Source organism: Bos indicus x Bos taurus, chromosome 21 (genome assembly GCF_003369695.1).
Source record: "Bos indicus x Bos taurus breed Angus x Brahman F1 hybrid chromosome 21, Bos_hybrid_MaternalHap_v2.0, whole genome shotgun sequence".
In the NCBI taxonomy this organism is placed as follows: Eukaryota; Metazoa; Chordata; class Mammalia; order Artiodactyla; family Bovidae; genus Bos; species Bos indicus x Bos taurus.
This window is the reverse complement of record NC_040096.1, coordinates 23,041,701-23,066,396: the sequence shown is the minus strand read 5'-3', so window position 1 is coordinate 23,066,396 and position 24,696 is coordinate 23,041,701. Positions and strand designations below refer to the sequence as shown.

The following is a 24,696-nucleotide window of genomic DNA, read 5'->3' as shown; positions in this document are numbered from 1 at the left end:
CTGATCCCAGACTTCTCGCCATAAGTACTGAAAGAAAAACTCTCAAGCTAGAATTCTTTACCAATTCTATACCTTCTTTCAAAAAAAGAAAAAGTGAAATACAGACATTTTTAGACCTATTAAAGCTAAAAGAATTCATCAGCAGCAGACCCTCCCTGCAAGAAATATTAAAGGAAGCCATTCAGGCAGAGGGAAAATAGCACCAGATGGAAACCTAGATCTACTCAAAGAAATGAAGCACCTCGGCAATGATAACTACATGGATGCGTATATGTTTTCTCAAGCAGAATGACCTGTTCTTAGGAAGAGCTAGTCTGTCCTTATGACACCACCCAACTGAAATAGAGTTAAGATACTGTTTTGCCAATTTCTTCCTGGGATTAGACATGGATTGTTTCCTCCTGTAGTATAACTTCCTTGACTGAGAGAAGACATTTGGAAAGTCATCTCTGTGACTTTAGCCAACAGTTTGTTGGTGATTATCCATTCCTTCACTAACTTGGAGTGTACAAAGCAGTAGGAGGCAAATTGTTTTCTTAATTTGCCTTCAGTGTTTCACCTCATTTGTTTCTATGGTTATGAAATGAACAAATTCTCTCTTCACTCTGAGATACAAAATTTAGAACACTAGTTCACCAAAAGTTTTAAAAATAAAGGTGAACTTGTGATTTGTGGATTGGATAAGTATCAGGATTAAAAGCAAAAGTTTCTGCTTAAACTACCACTTAGAAGCAAATAAATTGTATACATGTACTATGAGTTCCTTTATTGATCCCACGATTGTCTTTTTTGAGATTTTCACAGGGTTCTCCATTTCAGCCTCACATATAGCTTTACTGCTTACTTTCCAAACTTCAGTGTGATCACTTCTCATCTATATGTGTCTTCATTGTATGTTTGAAACATTGAATGTTTCATTTAGGATTACGTGCAGATAAAAACTCATTATCTTTTGAGGAGATCACATTATGACAATGATCCGTGATAAAACAGTATTTTAGAGGAAAGATGGTTCTCTTTTGTTACAGCCTGTTTATTGGTTGGGCAACCAACCATTTAGCATTCCACTGGAGGCAGGAACCAGCCGTGGGGCAGGGAGAGTGACATAATCCAGAGCAAGGGATAGATAGGTGCTCTCTGCTTTTCCTAGGCTGTGGGAGGGGTCACTTGGTGAAACACCACCGTCTTATCCAGATACTATGAGAGAAGCCCCACCTGGTCACTGGGAAAGTTAGGAATGATCATGAAAGACAAAAACAACATTGGTGGTGATCTTCCTGATTTTAAGATCTGTAAATGTATTCTCACGGGATGACCTTGAATAAAGATGAGAGGAGCTTTGTGTGTACTAAAACAGAAGTGAAACCTCATAAAGATGTATGTTCTGTTCTCTCAGTAGCCTATCAGCCAAGCAAACCAGTTCCTCTTTTACTCGTGGGGTGAACTGTCAGAACATCGGGGGTCTGGTCTTGATTGTGCCTTTTGAACCTTGAAAAAGACCCCTTAAAATCGTTCTCTCTAAAATGCTTGCCTGTCCTTGCATTGACAGCATCAAATCATTAATGGTACAGCATTTTGAAAGAGTATAAAGTGAACATGAGTAAAGAAGTAGAGTGGAAGAAACCTTAAATCTCAACTTGTTTCATTTAGGAAGGGAGATTTAATTAGGACAACCCAGTTAAGAGGATTCAATCTGTCTTTTATGTCCCCATCTTTTTATTCTGACTGCCACTGCCTCAGTTCACAATCATCTCTTAATTATTCTTTTGTTCTCACCCAGCCACCCCAAAAACCTACTTCTCCATTATCCTTCAAACTGGCCACTGCTGCTGCTGCTGCTGCTAAGTCGCTTCAGTCGTGTCTGACTCTGTGCGACCCCATAGACGGCTCTCCATGATATTTAAGGTCTCTTGCAATGTACTTTTCAGGGTTGTTTTAAACATTAACTTTGTAATGTCTGACACATAGAATTCAGTGTATCTGGTGTAGTTAAATAATAACAACAACAGTAGCTGTAGGCTAAAAATTCATTTAAATTCATCTCCTAGACTGAGGACCATCAGTTTCCATATCTAAAAGAGAATACCTGCAGAAAAATCATTCTTATAAATCCAGAGAAATCACGCTCTTGAAGGCAGCCTAGTGGATGGGGCAGAAGTCGAGACACGTGTTTGTTTCCCTCCTCTTTCTCCATGAAGTGCGGATACAGTCCCAGACTGAGACGTCCAAGAGAGGTGGGACCACATGTTTTATTTGTTTTGCCTTCTACTTTTTCTTCGCCTACTCTGTTAGTGAGTGGTTCCCTGATGTCTCAGCAGATAAAGAATCCCCCTGCAATGCATGAGCCACGGGTAGCATCCCTGGGTTGGGAGGATCCCCTGGAGGAGGGCAACCCACTCCAGTATTCTTGCCTGGAGAATCCCATGGACAGAGGAGCCTGGCAGGCTATGGTCCTTGGGGTTGCAGAAGAGTCAGACATGACTGAGCACACACACACACTGTACTAGTGAAGGAAAAGCAGACCATGTCACCTCAAAATATGCCACTTTGGTATATTGATGATGTTGAATTAAAGGCAAGAGAAAATAGCAGGTATAAGAAGAACACTCTGACCCTCCTTTTCTTTCTGAAAGCTGGAGCTAAAAGTCCCACATGAGAAGTACTTTCCCTGTACCAGGAGGAAGGAAGACATTCTCACCACCAGAGGTGGGGAATCTGGGGCGGAGAAATCTATACAGGCAAACTTTTTTAAACCAACCCTTATCTTCGTAGTTACTTCTTGAATAGGAAGGATTCACTTTTCCCCTGTGTGAGTCTCCTTTACTCTCACCCTAGTACCACATTCACAAAACTTCTGACACCAGATTGTATGGAGCTTTGCCCACACCAAGCAATTTTGTGAAACCAGCTGCATGTCATACAATTTGACTCAGTTCTGACACTGTCTAACTGGAGACAGCATCAGATCCCACAGGTTAAGGGCTCAGCCCTACAAGACTGCCCCCCATGTCAGCAGTCAACCTCAAGTACTAGGTCCCCAGGTTTCCTACAATTTCTGTCTGACTTGCCTATAAATTGGAACTTCCCATGTCCTCCCTGACTCCACCTTGGATTCAATTAATTTTTATAATGGTTCATAAAACTCAGGAAAACAGTTTACTTACTGTTGTAAAAAATTAATAAACAGAAACCTTAACTAAGTAGAGTTGGGAAACCAGAAGGGGGAGCTCTCACGTCCTGTAAAGGTTGTTCAGTTGCTAAGTTGTGTCCGACTCTGCGACCCCATGGACTGCAGCACACCCGACTGGTCCTGTAACGGTATCTAAGCCTAATAGAAAGCAGGCTCTTCCTTCCTGGAAAGCACTCAGCCAATGAAAAGCCCTGGACTCTGCTAGCTCTAGCCCTCTGAACTTCCTTTTCTTCCCAATAAAAGCATTCTCCTTCCCTTGCCTGATGGGGACGTGCATGTGGCTCTACCAGGGTTGCAGACCTTGGATTGCCATTCTCTGCTGATCCCAAATAAACTCATCTTTGCCTGAGAAGTACCTGGCAGTCTATTTGTTTCAAGTCATCACCATGTATCACTTTGTTAGGAAAGGATATGATGAAGGATACAGGTGAACATCCAGATGAAAGACACGCAGGGCAAGGTATGTGGGAAAGGGCTGGGAGCTTCCATGCCCTCTCTGGGCACCACTCTCTCAATACCTCCATGTGTTCACCAACTTATAAGCTCTGTGAACTCGATACTTTTGGAATTTTTAGGGAGGCTGCATCATGGGTCAGTGAGTATGATGTATCATTAACTCCATTGCTAGTCCCCTTCCCCTCCCTGAAGAATAGGAGGTGAGGCTGAAAATTTCAAGCTTTTCCTTTAGGGCCCTCCCCCATCTATCCAGCATGGGATGGTTAAACCTCACACAAAAAGCCACAGAACTTCTTGGCTTAAGACATCAGTGGATAAATTTCAGAATGGAGCAGCTGGAAATTGAGGGTGGAGTATACCAGAAAGAAGGTATCTACAGAGAGGGGAATCCCCTAAATCTGCATATAAAGTCCCTACAAATCCTCGGATAACTCTTTTTACTGCAACCTACTAGGTGAGACTCCAAGAAGCCCAGTGGAAAGCAACAGCTGAAGGGGAGATATTTCAGCTGCTGTCAACTGCAAGGGAGATGGAATATGTAGTTTGATTTCAACAAACTTAAAGGGGTTTGGTGAATCCCTTTGGACTGCCCACTGAAATCGCATAGGGGCTATTCCTTACTAGACTATGGGCTGGGACTAAGGAATACACCCTAATAAAAATGGTGAAACTTAGACTCACCATAATAGAGGGTTGAACCAGAACTCCACAAGCTTGAAATCAAGTCCAAGCTATTAATGTGACAGCTTGCTCATATAAAAATCAATATTCTTCAGGGGAAGATAAAAGAATAAAGAATCTGTACAATGTATCATCTCCAGTGTCCATTATACACATTTTTAAAATCCTAGACATGCAAAAAAAAAAGGAAAACATAACTCAACATCATTAGAAAAACTAGACAATGACAGTGTATGCCCACACCACCCAAATGTGGGGGGCGTGAAAACCTTTAAGCATTTATTTTAAATATCTACAAAAAACTTTAAGCAAAAGATAAAGCCAGAAAGAAAAACACCAATACAGTATACTAACACATATATATGGAATTTAGAAAGATGGTAACAATAACCCTGTATACGAGACAGCAAAAGAGACACTGATGTATAGAACAGTCTTATGGACTCTGTGGGAGAGGGAGAGGGTGGGAAGATTTGGGAGAATGGCATTGAAACATGTATACTATTATGTATGAAACGAGTCGCCAGTCCAGGTTTGATGCACGATGCTGGATGCTTGGGGCTGGTGCACTGGGACGATCCAGAGGGATGGTATGGGGAGGGAGGAGGGAGGGGGGTTCAGGATGGGGAACACATGTATACCTGTGGCGGATTCATTTCGATGTTTGGCAAAACCAATACAATATTGTAAAGTTTAAAAATAAAATAAAAAAAAAAAAGATGGTAAAAGAAAAAGAAAAAAAAGAAATGTTGATTAAAAAAAATTTAAGCAAAAGATAGTAATAATGAATAGATAGATAATCTTAGAGAAAGGAAAATTATATTTTAAATAAAATTCTAAAACTGAAAATAAGAAAACAATTAAATGAGTGGGTTTATTAACAGCAAGTCAAGGTTGTCAGAAGAAAGAGTCAATGAAATTAAAGAAATACAAAGAGACATCTCAGTCAAAAGATTGAGAATAAAGATTGAAAAAAAAATGACATATCAAACAGCATTAAGGTGATGATATTAATTGGAGTTAAAAATGAGAGGACAGGGAAAACAAGGCAGAAAATGTCAAGAAATAATGGTAAAAAATCCCTAAATTTGGTAAAGACAAAAATGTACATATTCAAAAATCTCAAGGCACCACAATGAGATATATAAAGACAACCGTTTCTAGGTACAGTCGCAGTCACAGTCCTAAAAACGAGTATGAAATCTGAATAGCAAAGATAAACAGAACATGACATGCTGGAGTTATCTTTAATAACTTAATGATAGTTGTCTTTGACTTCTCACCGAAAACTCAAGGTCAGATGACAGTGGCAGCAAATCTTCAAACTGCTGAAAGCAAAGATTAAATACAGAATTCTACATCCAATAGTATGAATGAAGATGAAATACAGTTACTCTCAGACAAAAGAATTCATCTAAGAGAATTCATCACCAGCAGATGTGCACCACAAGAAATGCTGAAGGAAATTCTTCAGGCTAAAGGGAAATGATATCAGGGAAAATCTTAGACTTTCAAGAATGAATGAAGAGGATCAGAAATGGTAAATATCTGGGTAAATATGAAAGACTTTTCTTCCTGCTTTCTTTAAAATACAGGACAGTTTAAAGCAAAAGTTATGACATTAGCTTGTGGAGTTGATAATGTGTGTAGATATGATGCATGTAACAAATAGAGGATTGTAGTAAATGGACCTGTTTGGTTACAAGGCTTCTACATTTTGTGTAAAGTCATACAATATCATCAGTATGTTGACTGTGGAAATTTAAATAGTTACACTGTAATACTGGAGAAACTACTAAAATATTAATATATAGAGAGAGGTACAGCTGTCAATACATAAAATTAAATTCTTAAAAAAAGTTGAATATGCCCAAAGAAGTCAGGAAAGGGAGAAGAAAGGAACAAATATCAGAAGGGAAAAAAACAAATACTATATCAAAATCCAACCATATCAATTATTACATTAAATATCTATGGAACAAATGATTCAATTTTAAACACAGAGATTGCCAAAATAAATTAAAAAGCAAGATTTAACTATGTTCTGTCTAGGAGAGATGCACCTCAAAAAAGATACAGATCAAAAGTGAATGATAAAAGATACAACTACGAATAGTGAGCATAACATCATAGAAAGTGAAAGTGGTTCAGTGGTGTCTGACTCTCTGCTATATAGTCCACGGAATTCTCCAGGCCAGAATACTGGAGTGGTAGCCTTTTCCTTCTCCAAGGGATCTTCCCAACCCAGGGATCAAACCCAGGTCTCCCACATTGTGGGCAGATTCTTTACCAGCTGAGCCACCAGGGAAGTCTGAGAATACTGGAGTGAGTAGCCTATCACTTCTCCAGCGGATCTTCCCCACCCAGGAATCGAACAGGGGTCTCCTGCATTGCAGGCGGATTCTTAACCAACTGAGCTACTAGGGAAGCCCCATCAGATAAAATAGACCTCAAAGCAAAATTTATTAGCAGAGAGAGGAGTGACATGCATAACTGATCATGTGTGTTGGTTCTTCAGTCGTGTCTGACTCTTTGAGACCCCATAGACTGTAGCCTGCCAGGCTTCTCCATCCATGGGACTCTCCAGGTAAGAATACTGGAGTAGGTTGCCATTTCCACCTTTAGGGGATCTTCCTGACTCAGGGATCGAACCTGGGTCTCCCACATTGCAGGCAGACTATTTAGAGTTTGAGCCACGAGAGAACCCCATGCATAACCATGAAGGGTCAATTCATCAGAAAGACATAACAATAATCAAATATCTAATAATAGAATTTTAACATCCACTAGGCAAAATTTGACAGAATTGAAGGGAGAAATGGGCAGTCTCACAATCATAGTTGAAAGTTTTATTCAGTTCAGTTCAGTTGCTCAGTCGTGTCCGACTCTTTGCCACCCCATGAATCCCAGCACGCCAGGCCTCCCTGTGCATCACCAACTCCCGGAGTTCACCCAAACTCATGTGCATCGAGTCGGTGATGCCATCCAGCCATCTCATCCTCTGTTTTATTATCCCTCTATTAATTAATTGAAAATCTACACAAGAAGTCAGTAAAGACACAGACTATCTGAGCAGCATTGTCAGTCACCTTGACCTAACTAATATTTACAGAATACCATACCCTAAATGTACAATGAACATTTTCAAGTGCACGTAGTATATTCACCAATATAGACCATATGTTAGTCAATAAAACCAAGTATCAACAAATTAAAAGGAACTGAAATCTGTATGGAGTTTGTTCTCAGGGCATTTGCATACCCTGGAGGCCAGTAAGGGAAGAAGGGTAGGTCCAGAGAGCAGGTACAAATGGCAGTGCCAGCAGAAGCAGGTGTGGGGTGGAGGCTGAAGAGGAGAGGGGGAGAGAGGTGGGTGAGGGCACCAGTTACCCACTCCAGGCTCCAGCCTTTCAGTTTCTGGCTGCTGCTTGTTCCCAGAGCTGCCAGGAGTGGGGAGGGCTGCCATTAGATTGGCACAGATGGTGATGCTCAGAACGGGGCCCCAGGGCTTCCTGCTTGGCTCTTTTATCTGTCTCAGGGGCGGACAACTAGCCTTCCCTGCTCTGGCCACAGAAGGAGAGCACCTAGCAAGGAACAGAGGTGACTGCTGCAAGGTGAGCTGCTCGAGCTGGGGGCCAGGATTCCGGTGGGATCACTGGGCCAAAAGGGAGGGGATGACCAAAGCCTTTTAAGGGAAGGAAGGGGCAGCCCCAGGGTGTGCTGGGGGCTTAAAGGAAGGGCCTGCTGTGCCCCAGTGGGGAGCCTCTGGCTGGAGATGACTGGCTGAGAGCAGTGACCCCAGAAACTTGCTTCCCACAGAGGGACCTTTGTCCAGGGCTAGACCAAAGGGGGACAGAAGGGTCTAGAAATTCAGGCCAGACCACAGACACACTTCCAAGGGCTACCACAAGCCCTGTGCCCAGTGGTAGCACCCCACTGAGTTGAGGTCCTTCAGGGATCTCTGTGGGGAGGGCAGGGCCCAGGGCCCCAAGGAGACCAGCCCCACACCCAGTTGCAAGGCCACTCTCACAACTGGTCTTCTGAAATTCTCCATCAGGATGAGGGGAGAAAGAGCCCAGGTCCCCAGTGAGAAGCCCCAGTGTGGTGGGCAGCATTGCCAGGCAAGGTGCCCAGAGAGCAGGACAGTCTGTCCCCGGAGATCTTGCTCTTTACTCCTTTTCTTACAAAGAAAATGGCAGCTTGGCTCAATGAAAGCCGAGGGGGAGGTCAGGAAGAACCGAGGGGGTCAGTAATTCCTGGTGGAGGGGTCTGGGGAAGTGGGTGCTTGTGTGCCAGCAGCGTGAGAGAGAAAGTCCTGTACAGTGGTTAAGGTTTTGGGCAATGGAACAAGACCCACCTGGGCTTGAATCCTCATTCCTCCACTTACTAGTTTGGAACCTTGGCAACCTCTCCAAGCCTGTTTCCCTTTCTGTTAAATTAGAAAGATAACAACAGTACCCATTTCATGACATTACTGTTAGGGCTAAATGGCATTTTAGCACAGAAACTTAATCACAAAATTTCTGACAATAAACGTTATCATTACAGATGAAGCCCCATGCATGGACCTAGATCCCCGACCTGAAGGGGCAGCTCCTCATTTGGACCCAGACTCAAGTCCAGGGGCCCAGCTGGTGGTGGCCAAAGTGCCTCCTCACCCAGGTTACCACTTGGGAACTTTTCAGAGGAGGAGTCAGGGGTAGGGCCCTGCTCTCCAGAGCCTTTCCAACTGGGCGACTTCCTGAGCGCTCTGGAGCAGGGGTCACAGGGAGGCAGCCCAACTCTGAGGGCCCATTGTTTTTCTCCACTGATCTGAGAAAGACGCTTTCTCCCCACCCCTCCTCCCTTGATGCCCAACTCTGCATGCTCAGACGAAGACTGAAGATAAACAAACCCTGCCCGACTTGCCTTGTCTTGCTCACAAAGAGCTCTCAGTGCCTCACAATGGTCCTGTGATGCCCAGTCTTCCAGGCTTATTATCCCCAGTTCACAGATGAGGAAGTTGAGGCCCAGAGGGAGGAAGTGGCCTATCTGATGTCCCATACAGAGAAGGGGCACTGCCCAGACTCAGTCTCCCAGTCCTGTATCCAGTACTGCAGCAGACTCACGGGCACAGCAAATGCACAGCCATGCATCAACACACAGACAGCCCCTCATGCAAAGGGCGCAACCTGAGTGGGGAGAGGTGAGAGGCGCGGTGGTTTGGACCCTGACTCCTCAGGAGCCAGGGGGTGACAGCTGTTTTTTGTTTTTTTTTTCCCCCTCCCTAGATGAGCTTCACATCCCAGGTGACTGGAGCAGAGGTCCTCAGCTTGTCTGTCTTACCTTTTCTCCAGGTCGGATTCCTGCTGCCCTAGCAGGGGCCAGGACAGTCCACTCTCGCCCACAGCTATGATCTCTGCTTGGCCTGATGGGTATGGGGGGAGTAGGAAGCAAGAGAGGCTGCTGGTGGATTGCAGGAGAGTGTGACCAAAGAGTTGTTCACATGACTGGGTCCTCCCTGTGGTCTCCTGAGGTCAAGAGAGCTGGGAGAGAGGACCCCAAGGTCACCAGTCGTCCCAAGTTTTCCTGGGTTCCTGGGATGCTGGGTTTTCAATTTTAGAGCCTGGAAAGTCCCACACAAACTGCGATGAGTTGGTCCCCTGAGTCTTTCACAGCTCCCAGTTCAGGAAAATGAGATTCGCTCTGTAATACATAGAGGAGACGGAGACTATGGAGTGGGGCCAGGGGTGAAGGGGAGGGTCAGGGACGGGAGAGGCCGGCCCCACTTTCACCTCCTTTTCCAGGCTCTCTCTGAGACCAAAGCCTAGGCTCAATTTCAGCAGGCTATCCTCCCGAGTCCCCAAAGCCCTTTGTTCCCAGTAAAGATAGGAGAAACCTGCTCTAAATGTACTGCTCCCTTCCATATAGAGAAAAAGAAGGTACCAGGTGACTGATGTTTAGGTCGAAGGGCACAAGAAGGAGACCTACGTTAAGCTGTGTGCATTCCAGCAACATATATCGTGTGAACCTGTTTTTTTTTTTTTAATTGAAATATAATTGCTTTACAATGTGTTAGTTTCTGCTGTACAATGAAGTGAATCAGCTACAAATATACATATATCCCCTCCCTCTTGAGCTTCACTGCCCCCCACCCCCTCCCCATCCCACCCTTCTGAGTCATCACAGAGCACCGAGCTGATCTTCCTGTTTTATAGAAGGTTCCCACTAGCTTTCTGTTTTACACTTGATAGTGTAGCCAGGACGTGGAAACCACCTAAATGTCCAACAGATGAATGTGAACCTGTGTTTTGTCTTTTTTTTTCTTTTAATCCTGAAAATGCAGATACTGTGCCCATCTGTGGGACTGTATTAAGCATCAAATGAGCAGCTGCTTAGTAGATGTTGATGGCTGAGGCTGTGGAGGGGTCTTTCTCTCCCAGACTTGGGAGGAGATGCCTGTCTTGGGTCCAGATCTCACCCGAGTTTCTGTTTCCGTTTCTTTAGGACTTCAGCTCATCTCAGGTAGGCATGCTCCCTGTGTTGCCTCCAGGGAATGGAAATATAGATGAGTGGGAAAGGGGATCCTGATGAGGGGGTGGGAGTTGGCGGGGGGAATGTCAAGGCTGGAATTTCAGATGAGATGAAACAGTTCAGGAGGTCTCAATGGCTGGAAACTGAAGGATGGTTCAGGGCAGGACTTACCCATGATGCCCAGGCCTCTGAAGTTCCTCAGCACAGGGAGGCAGGTGTGGGGTAGGGAAGACATTCAGCCAGGGCTTGGCCCCAAACCAGGTCTCCCTGGGCCCTGGGTGGCCCACCTGACACAATGAACAGCAGAAGGAACTGACTTCTCTTTCATCCCGGCCTGCAGTCATCCTGTGGTCTGGTCCATGTTTCCTCCCAGGCTGTGACATGGGCAGTCAGCACCATTACGTTCTTCTTCTCTGAGGCTTTCCTGGGCCAGCACTTCGAGGCTGTGGAGTTGGAGGACAATGAACCTGAGCCAGGAGACCTCTTCCTATTCAGGCTGATGTCCCCCACTGGACACTGGTGCGGGGCCCATGTTGGTGTGTATTGTGGCCACGGAGAGATCATCCACTTTGAGGGTGGGAGGACAGGCCCTGGGCTTGGAACAGAGGCTGCCCATCAAGCCCGCTCCACCAGTGGGTAGGCCTCATAGGGACGAAGACTTCCACCCCCAGCTCATGGTGCAGGTCTCTGACGGAAGTCACTTGGGCACCCAGGGCATGGGGCTCAGGGCCACGGGATCCTGGGAGATGGGGGTGTGGGTGGGAGCTTGGGGCTGGAGTCACAGGACCGAAGCCAGCTCTGATCACACTTGACCCGTGATCCTTGCAGGCAAGAACCCTCGTGGCCATGGGCCGCACCTGTTTCTCGGCTCCTGTGAAGGCATTGTATCCAAACAAGGGCAGCGCCCAATGCTGCGCTCCCGCTTGCTTTGGAGGGTGCTGCATAGACGCGATGGCATTGACCACGTAGCACTGGAGCGCCGAGGGCACGAAGCCATGGACACTGACCCGCCTCCCTATCACCCCATGCGCAGCAACTGCGTGCATTTTGCTCTGCAACTGTTGGGTCCAGGGCCCAACCTGGACCCTGTACAAGTAGTCCGGACTCCCATGACTTCGGTGAGCACGGCCCAGCTACCCACATAGGACCCCACATAGGACCCCACATCACCTCTAGAACCAATTAACAACTGTAGCTAAACTATGAGCTTCTGGACAGTTTAGGGCCTCTCTCCCCACCCAGGCCACGTTACTCAAATTGGAGATCCACTTTACTTTGGCATAACCAAAGCCCCCAGAAGCAAACTAGGCCTGCTCATTCATCAAGGTTCTACTCCTCAGAAACTCTTTTGGGCCCACTCCAGAAAGATCCGCTCTCACAGATACGAGGCACATCTATTTACTTCAGCCTCCTTCAGCCAGGTGCTGTGGTGGTCCTGGTCAACCCCCATTCCCATTCTTCAGCCAGGTGCTGCGGTGGTCCTGATTAACCCTCATTCCCATTCTCCAATGGAACCTACCTAAGCAGTCAAGCCCTACCTTTCTGGGCCCCTCCATTTCCACCGAGACCCTCCAATTCTGGTTCTGGAGACACCGGTAGCCTATAGATCAAGACTCAGTCCTATGGCCCCTTCCACATTCCAAATCCGGGCCTCACCTCCCAAAAAGTGAAAGTGTTAATTTCTCAGTCCTGTCGGACTCTTTGTGACCCCATGGACTGAAGCCCACCAGGCTCCTCTGTCCATGGGAGTCTCCAGGCAAGAATACTGGAGTGGATTGCCATTCCCTTCTCCAGGGGATCTTCTTGACCCAAGGATCGAAGCCAGGTCTCTGCATTGTGGGCAGATTCTTTACTGTCTGAGCCACCAGGGAAGCCCAGGCAAAAGAGCAACCCCCCACCCTCACCCCACTCACTCAACCTGATGCCCCAACTCAACTGGAACCCACCCCCTTCCCCCATCCCAATCACTACTTTCTCTCTAGATCCAGGCTGCCTTCCCTGGGGGGACCTTGGACCTTGAGGGAGGAGCTGGAGGCCTCATAGGATCCAAAAGTCCTGACAGTCACACCATACCCTAACCCAACCTCCTCCCTTCCCCTTCTTTCCTAGGTTTCCGTGGATGTGGACTTGACCGTGGACTAGCTGTGACCTCAGGCACTCCTAGTGGGCAAGGGGCTTCAGAAATGATCATTAAACTATTTTCCAAAGCCAATTCGAGGTTCACCATTCCCTCTATTCAGTCCCCATCTCTCTACATCTGCAACCTCGGCGCTCTTGAACCAACCTTCCTTAAATTCCATCATCTCTAGGAAGCTGTCGTGCACAACTTTCTTTTACCCGCCCCTCACCCAAGACCCAGCCTTTCTTTCCACAGCGTGGGTGAGAATCCGCGTAGTATCTGGGATGAGTGAAGCTCCTAGAGACCGTCCCACCGAGACCGGGTGGTCAGGGATGAGTAATGGCGTTCTGCATCTCCAGACGGCTGTCCCAACATCAGTCCAGCAACTCCACCCCACCTCCCCACCCCTAGACCTGGAGGTGCATGATTACTTTCAAGGGCTGGCACCTTCCGTACTGGGGTGGGTGGAGGGATTTCCGAGGTATTGGGGCGGGGCCAGGCTCTGCGGCACCGCCCCTCCTGCTCCCTCCGCGGACACGCCCTCCGCTTCGCGGGAACGGGTGCCTTTAAGAACTACAACGCGCTCTGCCCTGATTGATAAATCCGCGCGCTGCTGCCTCCGCCGCCGCAGATTGCGGCCTCTGCGGAGCCCGGGCAGCGCCGCGGATCTCGCCTGCCCGGCCTGCGCGCTCTTACTCGGTCCCTGCCGCATCCCGGCGGCGCCGCGTCCTCCCTAGCGAAGCCCGCTGCCCTGCCGCCCTATGTCGGCCGCCCCGGCCTACAACGAAGACAAAGGCGGCTCTGCCGGCCCCGGGGAGCCCGAGTATGGCCACGACCCGGCGAGCGGCGGCATTTTCTCCTCCGACTACAAGCGGTGAGGGAGCCGGGCGAGAGGGGGGCTGGGCCCGGCCGGGCCTGGGAACACGCGCTGCGGTACCATGGACAGCGCCCAGGCCCGTCCGCGGCGGCCCAGGTGGCGCGGACCGGAATCCTGCACGGCACCCTCCGGCCGTGGACACAGACCCTCGCGACCCCTGTCCCCCCTTCGCCCCCCGCCCCGCGAGGGGCCGGCCTGGGACCTGTGAGGGTGGGGGTGGAGACTGGTGGGGGATGGGCCGGCCAGCTCTGTTTTTGAAAGACCAATCCTCCCGGCCCAAGTGTTTCTCCTATTCGTGGACTTGGATTACAGGGTCTCGGCCTTTTTTCGCTTGTGGCGAATTGACTCCAAAAGAACGCGGGGAAGGGGTCAGATCTTCGAGCTTGAGCCTGGAGGCCTGTCCAGGAAGGCCCGCCCTGGAATAGAGAGACTCAGAACCTCCCAGGCCTAGCCGCTCCTACAAATGCATTTCCCCTTATTCTGGTCCCCCTGTCCTCATCCCCATCTCTGGGGAGCGTCTGGAGCTCCCACTCCTGCTCCCCACGTTGCCCCTATAATTCAACCCTACCTTAACTTCCTCCCCTTCCTTTCCACCTTTGGCTCATTCCATCCTTCATTTGTTTATTCGTAAATTCTGAAACAAGCGTTATTAAGGGCCTGCTGTGTCAAGTCTCGTTCTAGTCAGCGTGGATGCCCCCATGAACATGACACAGTCTCCTCCGCAAGCCCCTCTAGAGGGGGGCACAGGGAAGAGCCTGTGAGTGACAGTGCAGTGTGGTGGGGCTCTCAGAGGGGTGAGAGGAGCCGGTCCCTGGGCCTGGAGAGAAGGGAGTAGGGGAGAGCCAAGGATGTTTCAGGCAGAATAAAGAGCTTTAGGCAAGGTGTGGAGGTAAAGGAGAGCCAGATCACAGGTTTTGTATGTGCTAATACGGTGTGGCCAGAATCTCTGTCCAAGCCACGGGAATGGCCAGAACTGAAGGTAAAGAGATGCCAAGGTGGAGGGAGGGGGGTGCAGGGCCACTGAAGGTTTCTAAGCAGGCAGTAGCAGATTTGTATTTTAGAAGGGTCCCAGGCTGGATTGTGGAGAAGAGATCTGAGGTGTGCCGGATTCAGCAGAAGACAGGTGAAGGGGTGTTGAAGTTGGATGGGTGGGCATGATGGTGGCCTAGGCTATGGGTGATGCCCAGGACTTGGGGGGGCTCTTGAGATGGTAGAAGCCACAGACTTGATTACCTAGGGGAAGGTAGTAGGAAGGGGCTGAGAGAAGATGAGGATAATCTCAGGTTACCAATTCTTATAGTAGATAGATGGTGATGCCAGACAGGGTAATTGGAAATAAAGATATTACAAGCAAATTTGTGGAAAATAATGTTGAGCCTGGCTTTTGAGATGGTGAGATTGTAAACTCTGAGGTAGAGTTTAGTAGGTAGCTGGATGTTAGGATTTGGATTCCAAGAGATTATTAGTACACACACACACACACACACACACACACACACACACACGTGCGTGTCCATCCATCAAAGCCACAGAAGGAAGTGAAGATAGCCAGATAACCTAAGGAGCATTTATAAAATGAATTCAGACAAAGCACAGGTAAGAACCCTGAAGACATAGAATAAGAGTGACCAGAGAGCAGGGGGAAAGTGTTTCAGAATAACTGAGAATAAGTAAGCCAAAGGCAGGAGGAATAAAATGTTGTTTCAAGAAGGAAGCCGTCAGCAGTGTCAATGCCCTCTGAGGTCAATTCAAACAAGGAAAGAAATCGTGCCCACTGGTTTGACAAACAGCAGGTCTACCCCTTCCTGCTCCACTCCCCACCTCCAGCCCTGAGAGACTAGTTCTGGCAAAGTCAAAAGAGGAGGGGCTAGGTTCATTTTCTCCAGCATTCTTTGATGAACAATTTTAAACATACAGAAAATTTGAGTGAATAATACAATGAATATATGTATACCCTCCACCTAGATTCAATTCAGTCGTTGTTGCCATTCTGTGGTATTTGCTTTATCTAACCATCTATCTATAAATATTTTTGGCTGACCCATTTAAGTTGTAGACATCATGGCCACTGAGCCCTAAATTCTAATCAGCATCTGAAGCCAGATTAAAAGTGAATAGGAGAGTGAAGAGGAGGTAAATGAATAAAACACGGTGAATGGGAATTTTGCTTTCGAGAAGTATGACTATAGGGACTTCCTTGGTGGTCCAATGATTAAGAATCTGCCTTGCAATGCAGGGGATGCAGGTTCGATCCCCGGTCTGGGAACTAAGATTCCACTTACTGCAAGGCAACTAAGCCCATGAACCACAACTAGAGAGCCTGTGCACTGCAACTAAGATCAGCCAAATGAATGAACAAATATATATTTTTTATAAAGGGGAAAGGGAAAGAGTTGCCAGAGGAGAACGTCAGTTCAAGAATGTCTGTTTATTTTTGTTGTTATTTTTATTTGTCTATTATTAGTCTGGGAGAGCCCAGAGCAAGTTTAACTGCCTTTGGGAAGGAGCCAGTAGTGTGGGAGAGGCTGGAAGGAATTGAAGGAGGCATTGATCCCTGACTGATGGGAGGGGAGGCTTCCAGAGCCGGGTGGGAGAACTGGCCTGGCCTCAAGGAGGACCAACTCTGCCCAGAGGGAAGAGGAAGGGAAAGAGTAGATGGAGATGTTTGAGAGCTGTGGGGATTTTGATCTAAAGCCTTTATTTTCTTTGAGAGACAAGTAGTGAAGCTGCTAGGGCAAGGATGGTGGGAATCTGAGGAGCACCAAACACAGCAAACAAAGCCAACCACTCCTGGCGGGGTAGTAGTCTTGGGGACAAGAGGGCCACGGATGTAATTGAAGAGCAGTTGAAGGCGTGCACGTGAGGGGCCTCAGCTAGGCATGGAGGAAGTAGAGATAAGAGAATGCCGATAGGAAGGAAAACATCAAGGACTTGGCCATGGAAAGACAGGTGAGGATCAAGACGGTGGGGGTCAGAGTGGGAAGGGGGTGAACACGATTGTTGAGGAGGAGGAGTTTTGAGGGGGCAGAGGTTCAGTTGTGGCCTGAGGGGGAAGTGAGAGATGCCTCACCTGTGTCTGGATCTGCTCTCCTGCCTGCCAGTCCCCTGCCTGCAGACTGGGACTTGGCTCTGTCCCTAGTCCCTGCCCTCCTCCACCACGTGAGTCCTTGTCTCTGAGCAGCAAAGAGGAAACCAGAGCCTCCCTCCTGCCAGTGTCCAGTTTCTGAGTTTCGGGCGGGCCCTCTGGTGACCAGGACAGGCACCCCCAGCTCCCCGGTCAGCTCAGTCTCATTTCGAAGCAGGATCTGGTGCCCTGATGCAGCGATTCCTGCAGCTCCCAGGGGCACCAGTGAGGCCAGGGGCCAGAGAGGCCGATCAGGAGGCTGCCAGCCCTGTGCTGGCCCCCGAAGGTGGGCCCCCACCCTGGTACCAGGCCCTGCAGCCAGAGGAGCTTCGGTGGCTGCAAGCCCCAGAAGAAGACACGACCCCAGAAGAATCCCTGGGAGGACCTTGCCCAGAGCCTGGCCAGGGCCAGAGCCAGAGCCAGCCATTACGGTACAGAGGAGCCCTCAGAGACTCTCCCCCAGGCAGATAGGAAGGCCAGGGATGGGAAGCTATCTCTTCCAGCAGGAACCATTTAAGTCCCACCTCTTTAGCAGGAGGTCTGGACTGGCATTTAGTGTCCAGGAGGGGGGCGGGCGTGGGGGATGTTATGGGGACTGAGAGTTTAAGTGGGGGGAAATGAGCCTAACTCCTAACTCCCTGGTAGCTCTGAGGAGAGGAGGACAGTAAAATATTTGAGGATGGAATAAAACATCTGACCTTTTCCTCTCCCCAGGTCCTGGCTAGGTGAGGGTTCCTGATGAGGTTTGGAGACAGGATAAGAACAGGATAGTTTGACCAGCATCTCCCATCTAGTGGAGAAGGCAATGGCACCCCACTCCAGTACTCTTGCCTGGAAAATCCCATGGATGGAGGAGCCTGGTAGGCTGCAGTCCATGGGGTCGCTGAGTCGGACACGATTAAGCGACTTCACTTTCATTTTTCACTTTCATGCATTGGAGAAGGAAATGGCAACCCACTCCAGTGTTCTTGCCTGGAGAATCCCAGGGACGGGGGAGCTTGGTGGGCTGCCATCTCTGGGGTTGCACAGAGTCGGAGACGACTGAAGCAACCTAGCAGCAGCAGCTCCCATCTAGTGGGTTGGAACTTGGATGGTGAGGGGAGGGGGGGGTGTTTATCACATGAAGTGAGTGTATCCGGCCTCAAATGCCAGGTTTTACCTTCCTCCCACCCCACCTGCTGGCCCCAGTCACCCACAGAGTCCATTAGGTCAGGCCAGGGCTCGGGTCACAGTGAGAGCCTTGTAAAGGGATCTGACTCCAGGAGATGAATGTTTCATGGCCTTGGAGTGTTGCTATGTATCTCTCCCTTCCTCTCCATCTTGGGAACGTCGGCTGGTGGGAGCGAAAGTGAGGGACCCAGGGTGGTCAGACCTCAGGTGGGGGCTGCCGTCTGCTAGTGGGCAGCTGACAGTCTTGCCTGTGCTCTGTCCCCACAGCCCCTCTCTTCCCTTGATTCCCCTCTCCTAGGGTCCTGGACCCTCCCAGGAGCCTGGAAGGTGGGTACTAGGCTGGGAGGGCAGGATCTGTGTGGGTGCCCAGCACCACCCTGGGTGTGGGCACTTGATATGGGCTTGTGGCATCTGTAGGGGCGGTGAGGATGCCTGGGTGTGAGGAAACCTGCTGCAGAGAATTCCTGAAGTTAAAGGACCCCAGAGTCAGCTCCAACTGGTGCCTGTCTGACCCCTAAGGAGGTCAGAGGATCTGTGAGGCTGGATATATTTGATCTTAGAAGCCTAAATTTATCATCAGGAATCACACATAGGAGTCCACAGGCCATTTGGCGAATGGGATTGGAGTGACTCAGTTTTGTCAAAAAGCTTTATATGTGCGTGATGTGGGTGGTGTGTGTGTCTGTGGAGGGCCATGTGTGGGTGTGCATGTCTAGATGAGGGTGTGGGGAGGTAGAGAGGGCTTGTGGTGGGTGTATGTCTGTGGGTGTCTGTAGGCGTTTGCAGGTGAGGCATGTGAGTCCACAGGCGTGTGGGTTTATGTGCTGAGCGTTTCTGTGGGAAGTGTATGTGTGGTATATGTGTCTTCGTATGTTTCTTGGGGATTATGGGTGTGTCTGCAGGGGGTTTGTTGAGTGTGTGTGGGTTTATGTAAGAACTGTATATATCTGAGGGATGTAAGTGTGTCTTTGGGGGTATGAGTATGTCTCTGGGGTGTAGGTGTGTCTGTGGGGATAGATGTGAGCGTATATTGGTGGTACCAGTGTTTGTTTGATGGGGCGTTGGAGTGATGGGGATCTGCGGGGGTGAGCTGACTGTGTGGAGGTGTGTACAGAGGATCCTGGGGTGCGTGAGGTGCGTTTGTGTATTGGGGAAGGTGGTGTCCAGCTCTGTCATTCTCCCCACACCCTCCATGCTGCCCAGGCCCGGCCAAATGGTCTGAACCTCTGTCTACACCCATCTGTCCTGAGTTCAACATGCCTAGGACTTGACCACCTGGTTTGTATTTGGGAGAGGGACAAGGTGGTTGTCTTCTGACCCTCACTTGGCCATAGGCAGTAGAAAATGTCCCCTGGTTTGGGGGGACATCTTCCTGAATGGGAGATGCTCGTTCTGTTTTTTTTTTTTAACTGAAGTATAATTGATTTACAATGTTGTATTAGTTTCTGCTGTATAGCAAAATGATTTAGAGATATATACACACACAAACACACATACATATATTTTATTATTTTTTTTCATTTTCCATTCCATTATGGTTGATTATAGGATATTGAATCTAGTTCCCTGTGCTATACAGTAGGGCCTTGTTGTTTATCTGTTTATATGTAGTAGTCTGTATCTGCTAATCCCAAACTCCTAATTTACCCCTCCTCCACCCGCTTTCCCCACTGGTAACCGTAAATCTGTTCTCTCTGTGTCTGTGAGTCTGTTTCTGTTTCATAGATAAGTTCATTTGTGTCATAGTTTAAGTTCCACATATAAATGGTATCACATGGTATTTCTCTGACTTACTTCACTTAGTGTGATAACCTCTGGGTTCACCCATGTTACTGCAAATGGCATTATTTCGTTCTTTTTTTTTATGGCTGAGTGGTATTCCTGAATGGAGACGTTCTAGATCAATATGTGTGGGGCTGGACATCTCCAACCCTCATCCAACAGCTAGCAGGTCCTCTGTGTTCTGGAAATCATCATCTTTCTACTTTGCTTCCCATCAGAAATGTCTTCACGAGAGACACTTGTAAAATCCTGGGAACATCAGTTTCTTAGCACTCCTCCTGTCTTTTCTGATTTTATCTGTTAAGCATGCGCACATTTCTGCAAAACGCAGCCCTGTGACTTGGTGTCTGTTACGTCAGGTTCTTCCCTTGCTCTCAGCATTTATCACTTACTCATGTCTCAGCATCAGCCCTAGTCACACTTGCCTCTTTATGACTGCTAGCATGCTCTTCCCTCTCCTAAAATGGCTGCGTTTATTTTCTGATTTTCTGTTGCTTCTCGGTGTTTCACTTCCATGACTGACTTTGCACACACTGCTTTTTAATTCCTGCCGTTGGTAATAACTCTGCTGGCAGGGTTCTCCTGCCTGGGTCAAAGCTGTGGTTTATCTGAGTATCATCTGGGGGGTCAGAGCATATACAGGTCTCCATTCACAGCTGCTCATCACATTTTGGAACTGCCTGGACAGTATGAGAGCATCTGTGGTCCCGTAGCTCTGTTAGCTGTGTAGAGACACATTTTTCCATGAGCTGATTACATGTTTCTCTGCTTGCTTCTTTGGCCATCAGCTGCTGGGCCTCTGAGTATGCTTAGGCAGGTTGTTCACTGCTCAAGGGCACATGGCCAAGGAATGCCAGACCACGCTCCACTCACCGACTGGGGAGCAGCAGTTCAGGGCTGTGTCTACCTGGAGGGGCAAGGGGATGGCAGGTGGGCAGCCCTGACAGTGAATCCTGAATATAGACCCTAAGCTTATATCAGTGCTTTATTTTTAATATTAAACTTGTATTCACCATATCCCAAATATTTTCCTTTCTGTTGCTATTGTGGGCTGAATTGTGTTCTCATATGTTGAAGCCCTAACCCCCAGTACCTCAGAATGTGACTGTGTTTGGAGACAGTCTTTTAAGAGGTGATTAAGTGAAAAGGAGGTCATTTGGGTGGGTCCTAATCCAATACAATTCACTTGTTATGAGAAGAGGAAACACAAAGGGAAGACCATGTAAAGATAAGGGAAGACAGTCATCTGCAAGTCAAGAAGACAGACCTCAGATGAAACCAGCCCTGCTGACACCTTGATCTCAGCCTTCTAGCCTCCTGAATTGCAAGAAAATACGTTGAGGTGGTTAAGCCACCCAGTCTCTCTGTGGTACTGTTACAGCAGCCCTAGTGAACAAATACAGTTTTGCCTTGTTTTTTTTTCTTAAATTTATACACAAGAGTTGAAAAAAAAAACCTAGCATCTTATTACTGATAATTTTATGACCTTGAAAATTAAAATTTCTCCCTCTTCCATACATTAAAATAATTTTTTAAAATGATTCATCTACTTTCGTCTGTGGTGGGGTCTTTGTTGCAGCACGCAGGCTTTCTCTGGGTGCGGCGAGTGGGGGGCTATTTTTCACTGTCGTGTGCAGGCTTCTTACTGTGGCTTCACTTGTGGAGCACAGGCTCTGGACTCACAGGCTTCCATAGGTGCAGCTCACGGGCTCTAGAGTGCGGGCTCAGTAGTTCTGGCACATGAGCTTAGCTGCTCTGAGGCGTGTGGGATCTTCCTAGACCAGGGATCAAACCCATGTCCTTTGCACTGCAAAGTGGATTCTTAACCACTGGACCACCAGGGAAACCCAACATAATTTAACTATTAAACAAATGTGGGATTTATTTTGGTGTGAAATACATGTACAAGTTAAATTCTTTGCTAAATAGCAGTTGTCCCAACAGCATTTGTTTAAGGGGAGGCAAAAGTTTCTTTCTCCAATTGGTGTTAATTGTTCCTAATGTATCAACTTAGATCCATTTGTGAAATTTTTAATCTGGCACCACACAGCTTTTATCATGGTCATTTGTTTTGTGTTTTGAATTCTGGTTAGGTGAATTGTCTGTCATTGTTCCGTTTTTCTCATTTCCATCCCCCTTTGCCCCCAAATTCTCTGGAGTTCTTACCTATTGATTTTTGTTTCTGGGTGAATTTTGCAGTCACTTCAGGAAGTCTGACCAAAGGTCTCCCTTGAAATTTCAATGGCCACTGCATGACATTTAGATACTGGCTTGGAGACTAACATTATTCCCCTCCACCAAGTGCAAGGGGTTATTTATTTACATCGTCATTTACCCAGGACTTCCCTGGCAGTCCAGTAGTTAAGACAGCCTGCCAACGCAGGGAGTATGGATTTGATCCCTGATTGGGGAGCTAAGATTTTACTTGTGCCTCAGCCGAAAACCAAACCTTAAGAGAGAAGCAATATTGCAGATGTTCCTTGGCTTGCAGATGAGTCACTCCAGTTCTCTGTATTCACAGTATTCTCCCTGCATCTCTGTCTTCATAGGGCCTTCTTCTTAAAGCACACCAGATGCATTGAGTTAGAGACCCATCCTCCTCCAGTATTCAGTTCAGTTCAGTCACTCAGTCGTGTCTGACTCTTTACAACCCCATGAATCACAGCACGCCAGGCCTCCCTGTCCATCACCAACTCCCGGAGTTCACTCAGACTCACGTCCATCGAGTCAGTGATGCCATCCAGCCATCTCATCCTCTGTCATCCCCTTCTCCTCCTGCCCCCAATCCCTCCCAGCATCAGAGTCTTTTCCAATGAGTCAACTCTTCGCATGAGGTGGCCAAAGTACTGGAGTTTCAGCGTTAGCATCATTCCTTCCAAAGAAATCCCAGGGCTGATCTCCTTCAGAATGGGCCTCCAGTATTACCTCATCGTAATTACAGATGAAACAATTCTGTTTCCAAATAAGATTACATTCTGGGTACATTCTTTTTTGAGGGGATCACAGCTCAGCCCCGTAACACTGACTGACCCACATGCTTCTCCCCACCCCAAGTCCCCTGATCTGTATTTTACCACCTTCTCTTGTGGTTGAGTCCTGCCTTCCCTGCCCAGGTCGCTTCTTTCTGTCTGAATCCTACTGATTGATAGCCCCGTCCCCACCGTTGTGCCCTCAGCTGACCTTTTGTGTCCCCACCAGGCACGATGACCTGAAGGCGATGCTGGACACCAACAAGGATTCCCTCAAGCTGGAGGCCATGAAGAGAATTGTGGCGGTAAGGGGGGTCAAAGGGGATCCCTTGGGGGAGGAGCTTGAGGATCCAAGAGCCGTCCTTGGCTGCTTGTGGACCTAGCCCCCAATGAGTGCTGGCATCCTCCCTTCTCGTTCTCCCCCTACCCTGACCCCACCACCTAGATGATTGCCCGGGGAAAGAACGCCTCAGACCTGTTCCCCGCCGTGGTGAAGAATGTGGCCTGTAAGAACATAGAGGTGAGTGCTCCCAGGGAGGGGTCTCCCTTGTCCACCTCCAGGAGTAAACTGGAGCTAATTGGGGATGAGAAAGGGGACATCCCAGTCCCTGGAGGTCCAATCTGCTCAGAATGTCCCTGGTCCAGGAAAAGACACCTCCCAGATGTCCCTGAACCAGATGTGGATCAGCATGATGGGGCCAGGGTACCCTGGATGCTTTCTCTGTGGAGCACAGCCACCCGGGGTGAGGACATCTCTCAGGGCAGGGGCACCAGTCCCTGCTGAGAAACCCCCTCTTCCCCAGGTGAAGAAGCTCGTCTACGTGTACCTGGTGCGCTACGCTGAGGAGCAGCAAGACCTAGCCCTGCTGTCTATCTCCACCTTCCAGCGTGGCCTGAAGGTCAGAGGTCTCCATTTGCCTCCCTGGGGTCTGGGTCTTGATGGGGCTCTATTGGAGGTGTGGACTTATTCACAACCTCAAAGTTGAGAGTTAGGTTTCATTAGGTGGGTGTTTTTAGGACTTCAAGCCTAGGAGGCAGCATCTAAGTAACTGACAGAACTGCTCCAAGGAGGCAAGGGGAGAAGTCAGGTTATATAGAAGTTGTGCAACAAAGGGCAGGTGGTCTAACATCAAAAAACAGTTGTTAATGAAAGAAAACCAGATAACCCAGGTTAAAGAGTTTGGTGATTTTCTGTGCATGGGAAGATGCAAGAGTCTGGGCTCACTGAAATCATTCCTTTGATATGCACCCCAGCTATCTGGGGCCAGTATCCTGTATTTTCATATCCTGAGTTTCTCCAGGGCTCACCATGGGAAGTGGCTGCAGTCTGATGGCTGCTAGATGGCAGGTGTTCTTTCTTGCTGAGTTCCCTCAGGGATCACCAGCTCACTGTCTATGGTGGCTGCAATTGCTGATGACTGTGACATCCTATGTTTACCAATAGGGCAGGAAATAAATTCCATTTGTCAGAGGAGTGGGCCCAGGGAGAGGTCTGAGTGCAGGGGTTGGGGGGGGGGTCAGGCTCTGGAGGCCCTTTCCTACCTGCCTAAAGTCAGGAGAGTCAGAGGTGCCTGTGCTAATGGCTGCCTCAACTATGAATCACTTGAGCCCCTGACACTGGCCTTCACCCTACTGATGTAAAGGGATTGAGGCCCACAGCCAGGCAGAAGTCAGCCTTCTTAAGACAGAGTAACGTGTGGGGAGCCTGCTGACCTGGATTCCTCACCTCTGGGTGTCAGAGCCTTGGCACTGGCTGGCTCACCTGGTTTGAGTATCTGCTAGGAACAATGGCTTTGGAACCTTTTCACCTGAAAC

At 48.3% G+C, this 24,696-nt stretch overlaps 2 protein-coding genes across 4 annotated transcripts in view; both read left to right on the top strand.

The window, feature by feature from the left end:
* The first annotated feature begins 5,134 nt into the window (after positions 1-5,134).
* Positions 5,135-13,067, top strand: LOC113879497. Of its 3 annotated transcripts, none has more exons than XM_027521003.1 (7): positions 5,135-5,867; positions 7,866-7,941; positions 9,598-9,615; positions 10,814-10,831; positions 11,214-11,376; positions 11,669-11,958; positions 12,950-13,067. In XM_027521003.1, the coding sequence occupies exons 1-7, from the start codon at positions 5,845-5,847 to the stop codon at positions 12,980-12,982; spliced, it is 621 nt and encodes a 206-aa protein (XP_027376804.1). In that variant the 5' UTR covers positions 5,135-5,844; the 3' UTR covers positions 12,983-13,067. The 3 variants fall into 3 exon arrangements, with proteins under 3 accessions (XP_027376804.1, XP_027376803.1, XP_027376802.1); XM_027521002.1 differs by having other exon boundaries at positions 7,834-7,941; XM_027521001.1 differs by lacking the exon at positions 5,135-5,867 and having other exon boundaries at positions 7,717-7,941.
* Positions 13,068-13,532: 465 nt separating this feature from the next.
* Positions 13,533-24,696, top strand: part of AP3B2 (adaptor related protein complex 3 subunit beta 2) — a 36,898-nt gene continuing 25,734 nt past the window's right edge. The window contains exons 1-4 of the mRNA XM_027521000.1: positions 13,533-13,833; positions 23,111-23,186; positions 23,327-23,401; positions 23,685-23,780. Of these exons, the coding sequence (XP_027376801.1) occupies positions 13,721-13,833; positions 23,111-23,186; positions 23,327-23,401; positions 23,685-23,780 (360 nt within the window). The 5' untranslated portion in view covers positions 13,533-13,720. The remainder of the gene's footprint in view (positions 13,834-23,110; positions 23,187-23,326; positions 23,402-23,684; positions 23,781-24,696) is intronic.

What these genes read in the sequence shown, in the direction of transcription:
- LOC113879497 (XM_027521001.1), top strand. Translation starts at nt 7,807, where the DNA reads ATGGTGATGCTCAGAACGGGGCCCCAGGGCTTCCTGCTTGGCTCTTTT. An exon ending in CTGGTGCGGGGCCCATGTTG is followed by an intron (nt 11,377 to 11,668) that starts GTGTGTATTGTG and finishes TGATCCTTGCAG; the next exon opens with GCAAGAACCCTCGTGGCCAT. An exon ending in TCCGGACTCCCATGACTTCG is followed by an intron (nt 11,959 to 12,949) that starts GTGAGCACGGCC and finishes CTTCTTTCCTAG; the next exon opens with GTTTCCGTGGATGTGGACTT.